General features: G+C 37.0%; 1 protein-coding gene across 5 annotated transcripts in view; it reads right to left on the bottom strand.

Annotated features, from left to right (window-relative positions):
* COL14A1 (collagen type XIV alpha 1 chain) overlaps nt 1–15260 on the bottom strand; it is a 222287-nt gene that overhangs the window by 69346 nt on the left and 137681 nt on the right. For all 5 annotated transcript variants that reach the window (XM_043601666.1, XM_043601670.1, XM_043601671.1 and 2 more), the window contains exons 33-35: nt 13347–13456; nt 11090–11248; nt 1230–1307 (exon numbers count right to left, since the gene is read on the bottom strand). In XM_043601666.1, the coding sequence (XP_043457601.1) occupies nt 1230–1307; nt 11090–11248; nt 13347–13456 (347 nt within the window). The remainder of the gene's footprint in view (nt 1–1229; nt 1308–11089; nt 11249–13346; nt 13457–15260) is intronic.

The raw sequence follows: 15260 nt of genomic DNA, 5'->3' as shown, positions 1-15260 counted from the left end.
TAGTAGTTAAGTTTTGGGTAAGTCCAAGGTCATATGCAGACGTTTTCCTGAGTGGGGAGGAGAGCTGATGACTCCAACCCCCACACTGTTCAAGGCCAACTGTATTTTCTTCTAAAACATAGTCACCATGAATGTAATGCTTGCAACAGAGGATGTGATCTGGAGAAAGTAGTTAAAAAGGCAAATCTCTAGACTTCATGAAGGTTACTCCATGCACATTCTCCAAGTTTAATTATTAAGACATGACTATTACCCAACCACTACAGGGTCATCCCTTTCAGCTTGCTGTCTTCAAGGATCCTAAAATATGAATCTGGTTTTATACATACAGGTATAACCCCGTGAACCACACTTGCTATTAATAATGTGAAAAACATTTGATTTTCTAATAGCATCGCGTATGTCGAACAGATTATGACTACAATTTCAGAACTGTGTGTCAAGATTCTCTGAGGCACCTTAGCAAACTCACAGGGGCACGGTGAATGTTTTTAAAAACTCAAGAGAAATAGCAATATTCGGCACCCATAGGACTTCATATGAACAACTAGCTCAAGGTAGTTCACAGTCTTAACATTAGATACTGAAATACTCTTTTTGATGACGTCAGATACTTGCAAATCTGGGATTTTGGCAGTTGCTATGATGGAAAGCAAGTACCATGGGAAACATCAATGTAAAAAAAGAGGTGAGGGTGGCGACATCCAATCAGATTCTAACATATGAAAAATCATGCACTCTCGATAGGCATGTGCATCCCATTAGTAAGTAATGTGGTTTTTTAAGAATAAAATGAAAATACCATTTTTTGCTTTCAATTCATGTGTTTTTTTTTTATGCAGCTACTGAGTTTAGAGCATCAATGTTTAAGATTTTTGGACCTAATTCCTTCATCTAGAGATTTGTTAGGCATTTCCTTTGGTTTAGGGGCGCTATGAACAAAATGATTGCAACACTAAAGGTTTCGTGAACCAGGAAATTTGAGAACCTCTGGACTATGTGTAAATTGCACGCCTGGATCTGGGCAGTCCCCATCATGTAAGTCAGTATATCCTGCTGATGTCAGACACGCCTCCTTCTCAATCTCTTCGGCTTTTCATTGTGATCATTACAATGAATTATCTTGTTATGAATGTTATGAAATCACATTTAACTTTCAGAGAAAATTAAATATAATTTTAGAACTTTTCAATAAAGAACAGGCCTATTAATAAAAGAAGAATTCTTACCAGGCCTGGAAGTTCACAGCATTTGTCTTTATTGGCCCATGATGTGGAACAAATAATATCAAACATCTGTAACTGGAACTGCAATTTAAAATGAAATTGTCATTTAATTAAAAATAGACACACTGTGTCTAGAATTATGATTTCATATTCTGCATCACATAATAGAACACTGATATGTTTGTAATGTAACACTACAGTAAATAAATAAGAAATCCATTCCAAAATATAAAACTAATTTTGTTCCTCAAGCACACAGTGACTTAAGATTTCATGTATAATTAATCCATCAAAAATTCCCTTATTTATCACAACTTCACCTCTCATTTCTGCCCAAAGAAGCTTAGTACCTCAGTTAAAAGTCGGCCAGTACTGTCTTCATGGTTACAACCAGTGTCTCTGTAATCCTACAACATTCCACATGTTTCTTTCACAGCATATCACCCACCATACAGTATGATTATTTATATTAGCTCCTCCTTAGACTGTGAGCTCTTCAAGGAACAGAGAACCACTAATTCATCTTTGTGTCCCCATCATAATATGTGATATGTAGTAGGTATTCACAAAGCCTTGTCAAATGAATTCTGACTTCAATCACTTACGCATACATTCAACAGATTTTTCTTTAGTGTATAATGCAAACCAGATACTACATCAACCTTTAGAATATGAAAATGAACAAAATCAAAATCTTGCCCTGAAAGATCTTACTGGGAGTGACAGGTAGGCACAGGAATACTGTATACAACATTGTAAATGTCATGACAAATTCACAAATGGAATTGTGAGAATCTGTGCTAAGTCTATTTTTATGTAAGCCATTGATCATGCCATAAATATTTAGTCTCGTTCTATTCATGTATGTTGGTGAAACTCAGTGTTCATTTTGAAATATACAGAAATATCACTATAACATTATTGAGGGCTAACATTAGCTTCATGACCTAATCATTTCTAATATATCTCTTCCCATATTATTTTCAAGTATTAGAAATGTCACCAATTACAGAGCTGGGAGAAGGGTGAAATCTTTTCATTTTACATCTACAACCTTCCTTGAGGGAGTGGTGTTTTCAGCAAGTTCTAGAAACTCTTTTGGTGCCTTATTTTCTCCCAAGGAATACTACTTGTCTCTGTCAGGGGTCCTCTGGATGAGAATGAGAATGCCCGAGAAGACAGTACTCCTGAAATAGGTTGTTAACAATGCATACAGCATCGCAGAAGAGCCTGCTCTGACAGTACAGAAAATAAAATCAGGCTTTCTTTTGTAATATGAAAGAATTGTGCTTTGCTGTAAATATCCTTTCCCAAGAGTTTTGCAAGATTAATAAAATAAAGCTTAAATATTGAAAGCACATTCATGAATCAAAGCACCACAGGGTTTTTGTTTGTTTATTTCTATATACAACTGTTGAGTTGTTTGAAGAAATATGTGCATGGCTCACTGCTCATTTTTCTCCATATTAAAAAAAATTCCCAATGGGTATGATATCTGAGTCTGTGGAGGGCAACCATACAGCAAAATAATGATCATTTAAAAATTAGGCTTTTCAAATTATGGAAAGAGCCTAAATGTCCATCAATTGATGAATGGATAAAGAAATTGTGGTTCATATACACAATGGAATACTACTTGGCAATGAGAAAGAATGAAATATGGCCTTTTGTAGCAATGCGGATGGAACTGGAGAGTGTTATGCTAAGTGAAATAAGTCATACAGAGAAAGACAGATGCCATATGTTTTCACTCTTATGTGGTTCCTGAGAAACTTAACAGAAGACCATGGGGGAAGGGACGGAAAAAAAAACAGTTAAGCCAAACCATAAGAGACTCTTAAAAACTGAGAATAAACTGAGGGTTGATGGGGGTTGGGAGGGAAGGGATGGTGGGTGATGGACATTGAGGAGGGCACCTGTTGGGATGAGCACTGGGTGTTGTATGGAAACCAATTTGACAATAAATTTCACGTTTAAAAAAAATTAGGCTTTTAAGATTTTCAAACCAAGAAAAAATAGGTTTTTAAAACTAAAACATTTTTAAGGAACACGGATGCTGATTTTTATGATTAATAGCAACAAAGAGATTTCAAGGACCATAGACGTTAGGAGGCTATGGAGCTAAACTGCCTGGGTGTAGTCCTTGAATCACTCACAAAGTCATTTTGAATGATGATGTAATGTGTTCAAGTCTCAAGTTCCCTCATCTGTAAAGTTAATGTAATAATAGTAGCTCTTTAATTATAGCTAGACATTAGTGTAATAATAATAATAGCTATAACAATAAAGCGAGTTCCCACCAGCAATGCAGCCACTTTGGAAAATGATATGGAGGTTCCTCAAAAATTAAAAATAGAGCTACCTTATGACTCAGCAATTGCACTGCTAGGTATTTATTCAAAGAATACAAAAATTCTCATTTGAAGGGGCACATGCACCCCATTGTTTATAGCAGTACTATCAACAATAGCCAAATTATGGAAAGAGCCCAAATTTCCATTGACTAATGAATGGATAAAGAAGATGTGGTGTATAATAAACAATGGAATATTACTCGGCGATCAAAAAGAATGAAATCTTGCCATTTGCAACAACGTGGATGGATCTAGAGTGTATTATGCTAAGCAAAATAAGTCAGTCAGAGAAAGACAAATATCCTAGCATTTCACTCATAAGTGAAATTTAAGACACAAAACAGATGAACATAAGGGAAGGGAAGCAAAAATAATATAAAACAGAGAGGGAGATAAACCATAAGAGACTCTTAAAGACAGAGAACAAACTGGGGTTGCTGGAGGGGTGGTGGGTGGGAGGATTGGCTAAATGGATGATGGGTATTGAAGAGGGCACTTGTTGGGATGAGCACTGGGTGTTATATGTAAGTGATGAATTACTAAATTCTATTCTTGAAATCATCATTACACTGTATGTTCACTAACTTAGATTTAAATAAAATTGAAAAAAAAAACAATAACATGAGTTAATGTAGTGAAATATTTATAACAGCGCCTAGAATACAGTCATTATAAATAATACATATTATTTTAATGAAGCATGTACAGCCCTTTCATAACTGAATTATTTAAGGTTTAGGAGTCTATCATACAATGGCCAAAAGAATGGAATCAAAATGAAAGTGGTATTATCAAGGACAGAAACATAACAGTAGTCTGTTTCCACATTAACCATATCTGTTTAACACTTTGAGAAAAATCTAAGCAAATAATGACAATAGCAGTGGACATTTGCTGAAAACCTACTATGTGCCAGGCACTATCCTAAGGAATTTGCATGTATCTTTTTTTTTATTTTAAATTTTTTTTAACGTTTATTTATTTTTGAGACACAGAGAGACAGAGCATGAACAGAGGAGGGGCAGAGAGAGAGGGAGACACAGAATCAGAAGCAGGCTCCAGGCTCTGAGCCATCAGCCCGAGCCCGATGCGGGGCTCGAGCTCACAGACTGCAAGATCGTGACCTGGGCTGAAGTCGGACGTCTAACCGACTGAGCCACCCAGGCGCCCCTGCATGTATCTTTTAATCCTCAGCTCACCACTGTGAGGTATAATAGCAATGCCAACCCCATTCTGCTGATCAGGACCTGGGAAGAAAGAGCCTAAGAAACGTAAGCACGAGCTGAAAGCAGAGTTCTGGTTGGGATTTGAACAGCACATTTCATTTTCTTGTGCTTCATTTTTCAGTGAAAGGATCTTTGGTCTCATGTTTAAAATGCAGACACCCCAGCCTAACTTTACAATGCTATTTGTCTGGGGCATTTATTAAATGGACCCCATTATGACAGTATTAGATTCAGTTCAGTCTGTTAGTCATTCATCCATTAAGAAATTCCCCATTTCTGAATAGAGCCCACAGTGTAAAAGCTTTTTAGTGAATGGAAAGATGTAAGTAAAAGAAAGAAGGGTCACGAACCCCAGTAAGGACCAGGCTTTCTTGATGTTTTTCAAATAAACATTCACTACCTAATCACCTTTAACAGGATGATGTCTACAAACAAAGTTTTGGCTAACCTTCTGTCTCATTGAGCTATTGGGATCCTTAGGAGTTCATTTTATTTATTCAAGGGGTTGAATGCCTACTAAGTGCTGAATGAAGCCAATACTATCATTTGTGGAATGCTGTGGGCTGTCTTTTCTTTTTCAAGTTTGATGAAGTCAGCAGCCTTTTTTTGTGAGTACAACAAATTTATTCATAATTGTTTTGTATTTGTAATTGCTTGGATTCCTCAGCCTTTATTTAGGGACTTCTTTTCCAAGGCACATTTCTGAAGATTGATTAAAAAAAAAACCTCTGAATTTTATTCCAAAAGCAATGACATACATATTTGTAGAAATTGTGTAGGAAACAGTACAGACATAGTATGTCAAAAGATCTTATATTTGAGTGCCTGAAAATACAAGACAATGTGGTTCAAAATCAATCATACTTTAAGCAACTAACGCAAGAGTCAGCCTCTTTTTGCTTTTGTAACTAACTGAACATTATAAAAAATATATGTGTGAAAAAAGAGAGAAAAGAGACAGGGGTGCATAAGCTCCTACTTTCATTTGTTATAATACCTTCCAGGGGAACGCTTAGTCAATTACAAGTGCTCTTTTTTCATTATTGGACATTTTGGTCTGGGTGTAACACAAAAGGCAAGTCATTTGGGGTCAAAAGTTAACACGAAAATGAGAATAAAATATTTCTCATCGGTTGAGTCATTGTGATGTGAATGGGAATGAAAATGTAGCCTGGCTCAACTTTCTACTGATAACCAGATTTTATCCTCTGATTTTTCTCCAGCATTGCATTACTAAGCTTATAACTTGAAGTCAAGCTGTACCTGAAATTATACAAATACTTAGAGAGATTTACACTGCACAGGAATACTAGGGAAAGAACAACTGAGGACCTCAGTCATCTTCTGCTTTAAGCTGGTGTTTAACTTTTACAGACTCCATCTCAAAGCTAAGATTTATTAAGCACTGACCCCTTCTCAGCTATTGAGCATGGTTGTCTTACTTGGTCTCAGTCAGTTTATTGAATTTAAGGGAAACCATAATGGCACTAATTAAATGAGGAGATGAAAATTAACAGCTGTTGTACCTATTGGTTGTAATTAAAATGTTTAGGTGTAGGCATCCCTTCGGGAGGACATCTTGACTGCATTTACTTTCAGGGTCAGAATTTAAAAAATGATGAGTCTTTGAATATGTTGGTGAATAGACAGGGCATAGGCACAGACCAGACTCCCTCCTATGCTTTAAATTCTATAAGAATCAGTCTGACCCAGTGGTAGAGAGCTTACCAAGTCAGGCAGGTAATCTTGGGCAAGTCACATACAGTCTCATATCTTGCTTTCCTCACTTTTTCAAAGGGGATCCCTCTCTAACTTCTTGAAGTCTCAGTTTCTGAATCTATAAAGTGGGGATAATATAAGGATCTCTTCCTACAGTTATTGGAGGATTAAACAAGATAATCTCAGAAAAGCACACACTGCCTGGTCCATAGTAGGCATAAATATGAGCTACTGTTATTTTAAGGATTAAAATACATAATTCATATGAAAACATGATCATTTTCTTGTAATTTAAAAACACTTGTTTCAGGGTGCCTGGGTGGCTCAGTTAGTTAAGCGTCCATCTTTGGCTCAGGTCATGATCTCACGGTGAGTTCAAGTCCTGCATCAGGCTCTGTGCTGACAGCTCAGAGCCTGGAGCGTGCTTCGGATTCTGTGTCTCCCTCTCTGTCTGCCCCTCCCCCACTCACACTCGGTCTCTCTCTCTCTCTCTCTTTCAAAAATAAATACACATTAAAAAAATTAAAACACTTGTTTCTATACCATCATAGACTAGTCTACTGTTGATTCCCACATAAAAGCTTTAACTCAGTAAATTATGTTATAAAAAAACTCCATAACATAACTTGTACTCGTGTTTATCTATATAGCAGAGGACTAAAGAAATGTCAATTGGATAGTTATATGTGTTAGATTTGGAAAGGGGGAAAGAAAGGCACAAAGAACATGATCACATGCCAGAAAGCTGAAAATATTTCTAGGATCATCTGGCAGCATTATAATTTTATCAGGTATCAAAAAAGAAGAAACTTCTTAGGAGAGAGAACAGAAAGGAGAAGCACAGTTGTTAGGTTTCTTCCCACATGTGTTTTGACAGCTTAGTTAAGCCAGCTTCTTAGCTTAGTCCCACTAGGAACTATAAAATCTCACATTACTGAACACAAGCTGTTTTTATTACGAATGTGAGCAATTTTAATACAGTAGTTACTGTATCCCTAAATCCACTCATCTCTCTTCCACTCAACTTTGGTTTAAGAAGAATCTATTTTCTTTAAAGACTGAATATTATAGTTTTCCCATCATCTGGCATTTTTTGAATCACTGCGGAATTTGCTAGCGAATGCTGGCCTATAAACTACTCATCTCTCTTATATGACAATTACTCCACCTGGAATAATCCAGTACTTGCACATTACATGTTCCCTTTTGCTGAGTACTGGGGTACAGATATCTATCAAAATTATGTTACTAATTTGTGACTTCTAAGTTGAAAGCTGCAGACTGAAACCTCTTTTTGCTTTGCACTGAAACAATGAAATAATCACCCAAAAGAACAAGTGAGTTTCCAATCACATTCTTGAGATCTAATCTAATATTATCCATTTCAACGTAATCAAATTCTTTAATAAGTGGGCACACTGAAAATCTATTTAGTGATCCTTTGTAGACTTCCAGATTCTAACAAAAGCCACAACTTTTTCCTTGGGAGCCTTACAAAGAACTCTTTAATTATTGACTTCTATAAATTCCCCTTTGTCTGCTACTGGCTGAAAGTTACCACAGAGGGTGCTCTGTTTAATTGCTTTTCTTTCGTGCCCAAAAGTAAAGATTTATTGCCCGTAGATTTAAAACCTACAGGCACGTTTGCTTTCAGAAATAAATTCTTTGATATATAATTGGTCATATACTTGGAGTACAATTATTACAGAGAGCTTAATTTGAAATATAATTATTGTAATTATAATTATAAAACTGTAATTGTAAAATACAAATTAGAAGAAGGTAGGATATATATATAACTGGACTACCGTCAATGCCACATATGGAATACAATATATACGAAACAACATTTTAAGAAAAGACACGATAAAATTCAAATAGATGACATTCTACTTAATGTCTATCAAGTATGTCTTGAGAGCTTACTCCTTTGATCCGAACTTATTAGATACTGTGATGTGGGGTAGAAGGTGGTAGTTGTAAATGAAGACCATGGCATGGTATCTCTTTTAAGGGATTTATACTCTGGCTAGAGGGGCTAAATGTAGATAAATAGAAGTGCAAGAACATAATAGATGGCTACAAATAATTGAGTGTTAAACAAGCACTAGAGGTTTAGAAAAGGTAAGGTGGAGGAGGTAATATTGACATTACTAATAACTACCGTTCTTCATTGAATGGCACTATGTGTCAGGGATTTTATATGCATTATTTCTAAAATGAAAAAAAAAATAATAGTACTAAGTGACTTGGGTCCAGAATCTCAAACAGCTAGCATTGTTTCTCTTTCTTAAATTGCAGTCTATTCATTCACCCATCCAAGCATCTATCTATAGACATCCATTTATCCCCACAAGATATCCTTAGTTTGCTAATTATGGAGTCTTATAAATTCTGGAGTGTGCTATCAAAAGGTATCTTCTATGAAGCAGAAGATGGTGTGTTTCTTAATCAGTATGAAATACAAAACATTAAGAGTTGATAATTCCTCAATATAATGTAAACGTTCTTGTTTTTATGGTAAAAAACACCTGTATTTAGATTTAGCCAGCTGGACTCAGTTTAGATGTTCCCAATTTTGTTGGCAACATTGAAAGCATTATAATCAGGAGTCATTCAAACATATGCTTTCTTCTCTCCATTGGACCTGATCAGGGTGTCGACTTTGGCCAAGACAATGCCATATAGCTTCTTCAGTCTGTTTGATCTGGTACTTGTTGGCCTTGATGTCCACAATGAACACAAGTGTGTTGATGACTTTTATTTTCTTGATAGCTGACTTGGTGGTCAGGGGGAACTTGAGGATGGCATATTGGTCAAGCCTGTTTCTCCTGGGGGCACTCTTTTGAGGATATTTGGGCTGCCTTTGGAGACACAATGTCTTGGACCCTCAGAAGTTTAGGAAGTGTGTGTGTATGTGTGTGGATGTGTTTGTGGATGCCTTTCAGCACTGTTTTCTTGCCCCTCAAAGCCTTTGTTTTGACTTCGGCTTTGGGAGGAGCACAGGGCTTCCTTCTTCACTTTAGGCACTATCCTTGCAAAAGGTTATAATGTAAATATACTTTTTAAAAATTTATTTACTTAAATTCAAGTTAGTTAACATACAGTGTAGTAATGGTTTCAAGAGTAGAACCCAGTGATTCATCACTTACATATGACACCCAGTGCTCATCCCAACAAGTGCCCTCCTTACTGCCCATCAATACGGAGGTTCCTCAAAAAATTAAAAATAGAATTACCCTATGACCCAACAATTGCACTAATGTAAGCATTCTTAAAAGTCCCTTACCATAACCAAAAATAAGAGAGCCTTCCATAGCTTTCATAGTCTCTCTTTCTGAACATCTAATCCATGCTTCTCCAAAGGAAAGTAGAAACAAAAGTATTTTTAAAGATACATCAACACTAATTGTTAAGCTAATCAGCACACATCTCTCAAGGTCTGAAAGCATTAAGGTTTCCCTATATACACAAAGATTTCCCTTGTATTGTTACAAAGAGAAATGCCACTATATAGTGAAGTGTCCAGGAGGAAATCACTTGACCACTCTGAAACTGTTTTGAACAGAACTGCTTTGAAGGGTGGGGACACCTGCTCCTCCATGTCCTCTCTCCCCTTCAATTAGCATGAGACTGTTTTAATCTTATTTATTTATTTGACATACTAGAAGATTTCATTTGTATAAAGTGATCTTCAGCTTAGAAAGACTTTGAAAACCATCAAGGCATTCTCCAGTTCCATATTGCTGGCTAGTTCTACAAATCTAGAAAGCGGAAGACAATAATAGTGACTCATAATTAACTTGATTATTCTGTTACATAGAAATGTTCATTAAAATAGTTGGAATTGCTTCCAAGAATAAAATGCCTTCTAGGCTAATTGGTTCTAATTACAGAATGACTCAAATGAGAGAATGTCGCTAATTGGCTGTGAACACAAGGTGTAAAAACAAAAGCTTATGTACACTATTCTTTTTTGTGGGTAGTGAAAGAAAGGAATGTGATTTCTTTGCCAATTGGAAGTCTCCTAGTCTTAAATTCTATGCTATATGATGAAAATATATTGTCTTAAAATGATTTGTTACTTAAATAATGATTAAAGGGTAAACTTCACATTACCAATAATAAAAATCTCATTTAAAAATGTCCAAATCTAACCCAAATGAGAAATTTACAAAAATCTCCTGTGTATTATAGTCATATATTTTGTACGAATGTATATTTCCTTATTTAGAGGCCTGATTTACAGTTTCGATTCTCATTAACAAACCATTTATGCCATAAACCATTTGATGAATATTTTACCATATTCATTTTAAAATGCCTTTAGAAAACACACTAGTCTAATTCCTGGAACATTATCCTTATTACAATATAGCAGAGGTTTACTGCCAAGAACTTTGAATGTATATTTTCATTCATTTAAAGAGGCTGTTATCTATTTACCCAACCATCCATCCATCCATCCATCCATCCATCCATCCATTCTCTTACCAAATTTCCCCCCTGGAAAACCCTTGTTTTCCCCCTATAACAGCACAGCTTCACTTGTTTATCCACTTACTGGTGCAGAATTTCCATTTGGTCCCCTTGATCTGACCATTCTTCCCAGGACTTCAACACCATCCAACGTGATATTAGCTGAGGCATTTATTGCCTTCTCAGCCACGTGCTTGCAGTCAATAACCACTTGGACCAAAGTCTTGCTGACAACAATGTGTATCTGGGTAAAAGTAAAGATGTTTCAGGAGGTAAGAGGCAGGAAGAAATATCAACCAAACTTACATAACTGCATGATTCATCACTAAAAAGTAGGAAAGGGAAGGGAAGGAATTCTGGCACTATGCATTTTGCTACAAGAGAAAGGTTCTACTTTTACTACCACCATGACTGTCCCACATTCAGGTAGCACTTCTATCTTTATTTAATTAACATTTTCTTTCAAAATGACTTCAAAAGCGTTCCCAATCTAGTGTTTCTTTAAAGCAGCAATATCCTGGGGTGCCTGGGAACCTGCTTCAGATTCTGTGCCTCCCTCTCTCTCTGCCTTTCCCCACTCATGCTCTGTTTCTCTCTCTCTCTCTCTCTCTCTCTCTCTCTCTCTCTCTCTCTCTCCCTCAGAACTAAAATAAACATTAAAAAATTTTAAAAACATGTTTAAAGCAGCAATATCCTGAAATGACAGGATGGGTGCACTAGTAATACCTTTTCTGAATGCACGTGGAAATGAACATGAAAATATTAAAATAAAAAATGCTAACTGACTTACCAGCAAAAGTTATCTATGGTACCTTCCAGTTGTTCGCAAACCTCATGTTCATAATACTTATTTAATTTAAGATGAAGAGAGGAGATCTAGAATCTAAAGAGGAAGGAGGAATTCTTTCTGGCGACTCCAGGACCAAAAGAAATAAAACCTTTTGGCTTAATGTGTGGCACAATTTTCTCAAAGTGAAATTTCTAGAATTTTCAGGTCTATAGTAATATATTCAGGAGTGTATACATTCTTTGTAAGGATTTGTAAAAATGTGTGTTATCTTTTTTATTTTTGAGAGAGAGAGAGAGAGAGAGAGAGCAAGCAGGGGAGGAACAGAGAGAGGGGGAGACACAGAATCCAAAGCAGCAGTCTCAGGAACCCCCGGCCATGTGGTTTTTAATACTCACGGATCTCACATGCTTTCATCTCCCTTATAATTTTTCTTGACCGCTTTGCAATGGACTCTGCTTAACCAAGAACGAATCATACCAAGAGGAATGTGGTGAGTAAATGACAATAAATCCAAAGAGATGCTAATGGAACTATTTTCAATCATGAACTAATAAATCTCTACCTGCATCTCATGTTTTTAAGATACTTTACTTCTGGTTGTACGGTTCTTTTAAACATAAACAGTTTTTTGTATGCAACTGTTTTTGTGCCAAGACGATTAAGAACGTTGGTATGCAGTTGTTCTTATGCAGCTATGGTAGCTGAAACTCCAAAAAGTAGCAAAGTTGTGTCAGTTAGGACTTGACCGTGATCTAGGTCAGGAGACAGAAGCCAAGAGGAAGACTGCTTGCAACATCCCTTCCTTCACTGAACACACAAGAAGGAGGGTCAAGAGGCAAGGCTTTTTGCAGCACCACCTCTAAATGCTGCTCTCCCTGTGGTCTTGGCAGACTGCATTCCTTCACAGCCCAGAGATCAGTGGGGTCATTTGCTAAGCACAAAGGAAGCAGTAAATGTGGGATCTACTCTTACAACCCCAAAACTAAGTGTTTCAGAGATACGAAGTGGTAAGGGGCAGAGTTCTATCACAAATACCAGGTAGAAATGAGAACTACAGTCAGTCAGGTTTTACAAAATTCTTCCTCACAATAACTTTTATAATGGTAGTGAGGGGTTATCTGTGTATGTGTAAAAATATCAGTACAAACTATCTTCATGTTTTAGCTGATTTAGCTGACTGGGCTTTCATCTACACTGGCGGCTGGGTAGACCAGCAATCCTCTCCACATCACACATCATGTAGCAAATTAACAACTGTCCTCCTAGTAATACAGTACCCTGTAATTGTTCCTCCAAGTGTGAGCCTGGACCACTTTTTGGGTACCTGAGAAAAATGCACAGCTTGGGGTCGCATCTTAGAACTACCAAACCAGAATAAGCCCACAGATAATTCTTACTCCAATGAAAATATGAGATCTAAAGCTCCGTGGGATTTTTTTTTTTTTTTACACTTCTCTGCTGCTTGGTCCACAACAAATAGAATAAAGAATATACGTCTGTGTTGCTTTGCACACAGCAAACAAAGAAAATATGTGTACAAAGCATTACTCACCTTGTGAAAGCTGCCATGGAAAATTTTCCTAATTTCAGGTCCTTCAAAAGTAACTGTTTGAAAATCCCCACTGTAGTCATAGTTGAAATATGTTAAGGTTTTACCACCATCTAATCAAAGAAAAATAAAGTTTACAATGTATTATAATGGGTAAATAATTTTTCTAAAATTCAAGTTGCCTGGGTGGCTCAGTCGGTTAAGCATCCTACTTTGGCTCAGGTCATGATCTTGTGGTTGGTGGGTTCAAGCCCCACGTCGGGCTCTGTGCTAACAGCTCAGAGCCTGGAGCCTGCCTCAGATTCTGTGTCTCCCTCTCTGCTACTCCCCCACTCACACTCTGTCTCTCTCTCAAAAATAAGTAATAAAATAAACACATAAAAATTTTTTTTAAACTTTTTACAAAAAATTCAAGACTGAAAATAATGCATCCTTTGTTTTGAGGCTATATTTAAAAAAATTTTTTTAATGCTTATTTATTTTTGAGAGAGAGACAGACAGACAAACAGAGCATGAGCAGGAGAGGAGAAGGAGGAGAGAGAGAGGGAGATACAGAATCTGAAGCAGGCTCCAGGCTCTGAGCGGTCAGCACAGAGCCCGACGCAGGACTTGAACACATAAACTGTGAGATCGCAACCTGAGCCCAAACAGAGGCACCCAGGCGTCCCTTAAGGCTGTGTTTAGAACAGAGTGATGAGTAAGTACGGAAATGATCTATAGTCCTTGGGTTGCCCCAGGCTTTCAGCTGGCCAGTTAACCATGTGGTGATGATGGTGAGGCTGGGCCCCTACATATACTCTTCCTCTGTACTTTCTTCCCTGTACTTTCATCCCCAACACCTTGCTCAGAGACGGTTGTCTGAAGCTGGGACTAGAGGCAGACAAAAAGGGAGAATAAAGCTAATCATATCTTAAGACCTAGAAACCAGACCCTTTGCTTTATTGACCCACTGGAGCAACCAGCTTTTCTAGGACATGCAATTTATACTGTTTCAGAAGAGTGATATTCCAGTATGCCTTTTATTATGAACAAACTAAATCCACAAACAAATGAAATCTTCCTAATCTTCAGGATTTCATGTTACAAGGAATACTATATTACAAAAAATTTAAAAAGGCATTTTTTTTCACTAATTAATTCCTAGGTTACATGGTAATTATTCATTGTGATATCAAAGGGAACGAGCTAGTCTTAATCATTTTGAGAGATTTCTTGATTTTTAAGTTTCATGTGCATAGGGAGCTAATTATTTATACCCCTTTAATCTACGGCTTTCCCTTAGTTTATGCATGCAAAATGCTTTCACAATATCATATTTGGCTGTGAGTTAGCACCTAACAATAGCCACCAAATTTTGGTTCCTAGCTTGATTGGAATCCTAAACTAAAAACGTCTTTAGAAAACTTAGTGACATTAACCGAAAACCTGATGATCCTCTTAAATGATCATCATGGGTGACATCCAAGAGCATGTGACTGAGAAGCTTCTTTCACTGGCTCCCCTCAACTTTCTAACCTCCAAACAATGGGATGCCCCTGTCTTCAGACCTCTTCTCTTCCCACTCACTCTCTAGATGATCTCACACAGTATCATGGCTTATATGCCACACATATACAACTTGCAAATTTATATCCCCATCCCAGAATTCTTCCCCAAATATGTTGCTGCAAATCTGGCATTTTTTCTGGGATATGAAATAGGCACTGTGATATATATTTGGTCATTCAGATGAACAAATAAGTATTTCTCATATGTATTTGGTCTTGGTCCATGGTGCCTGGCTCACAGCTCCTAAAGCGCTTGGAATTTTCTGTGATAAGAGCTACAAAGATGTCTTTTGTTACATTAATGAGGTAACTTTTGGAAAGCCCTTAGGCAACCTAAGGATGGAGGGCTGATTGCCAAGAGAACCAATCC

The sequence above is a fragment of the Prionailurus bengalensis genome, chromosome F2, assembly GCF_016509475.1.
Source record: "Prionailurus bengalensis isolate Pbe53 chromosome F2, Fcat_Pben_1.1_paternal_pri, whole genome shotgun sequence".
Classification (NCBI taxonomy): Eukaryota; Metazoa; Chordata; class Mammalia; order Carnivora; family Felidae; genus Prionailurus; species Prionailurus bengalensis.
Note: the sequence above shows the minus strand (reverse complement) of the source record. Positions and strands in the feature narration are given on the sequence as shown.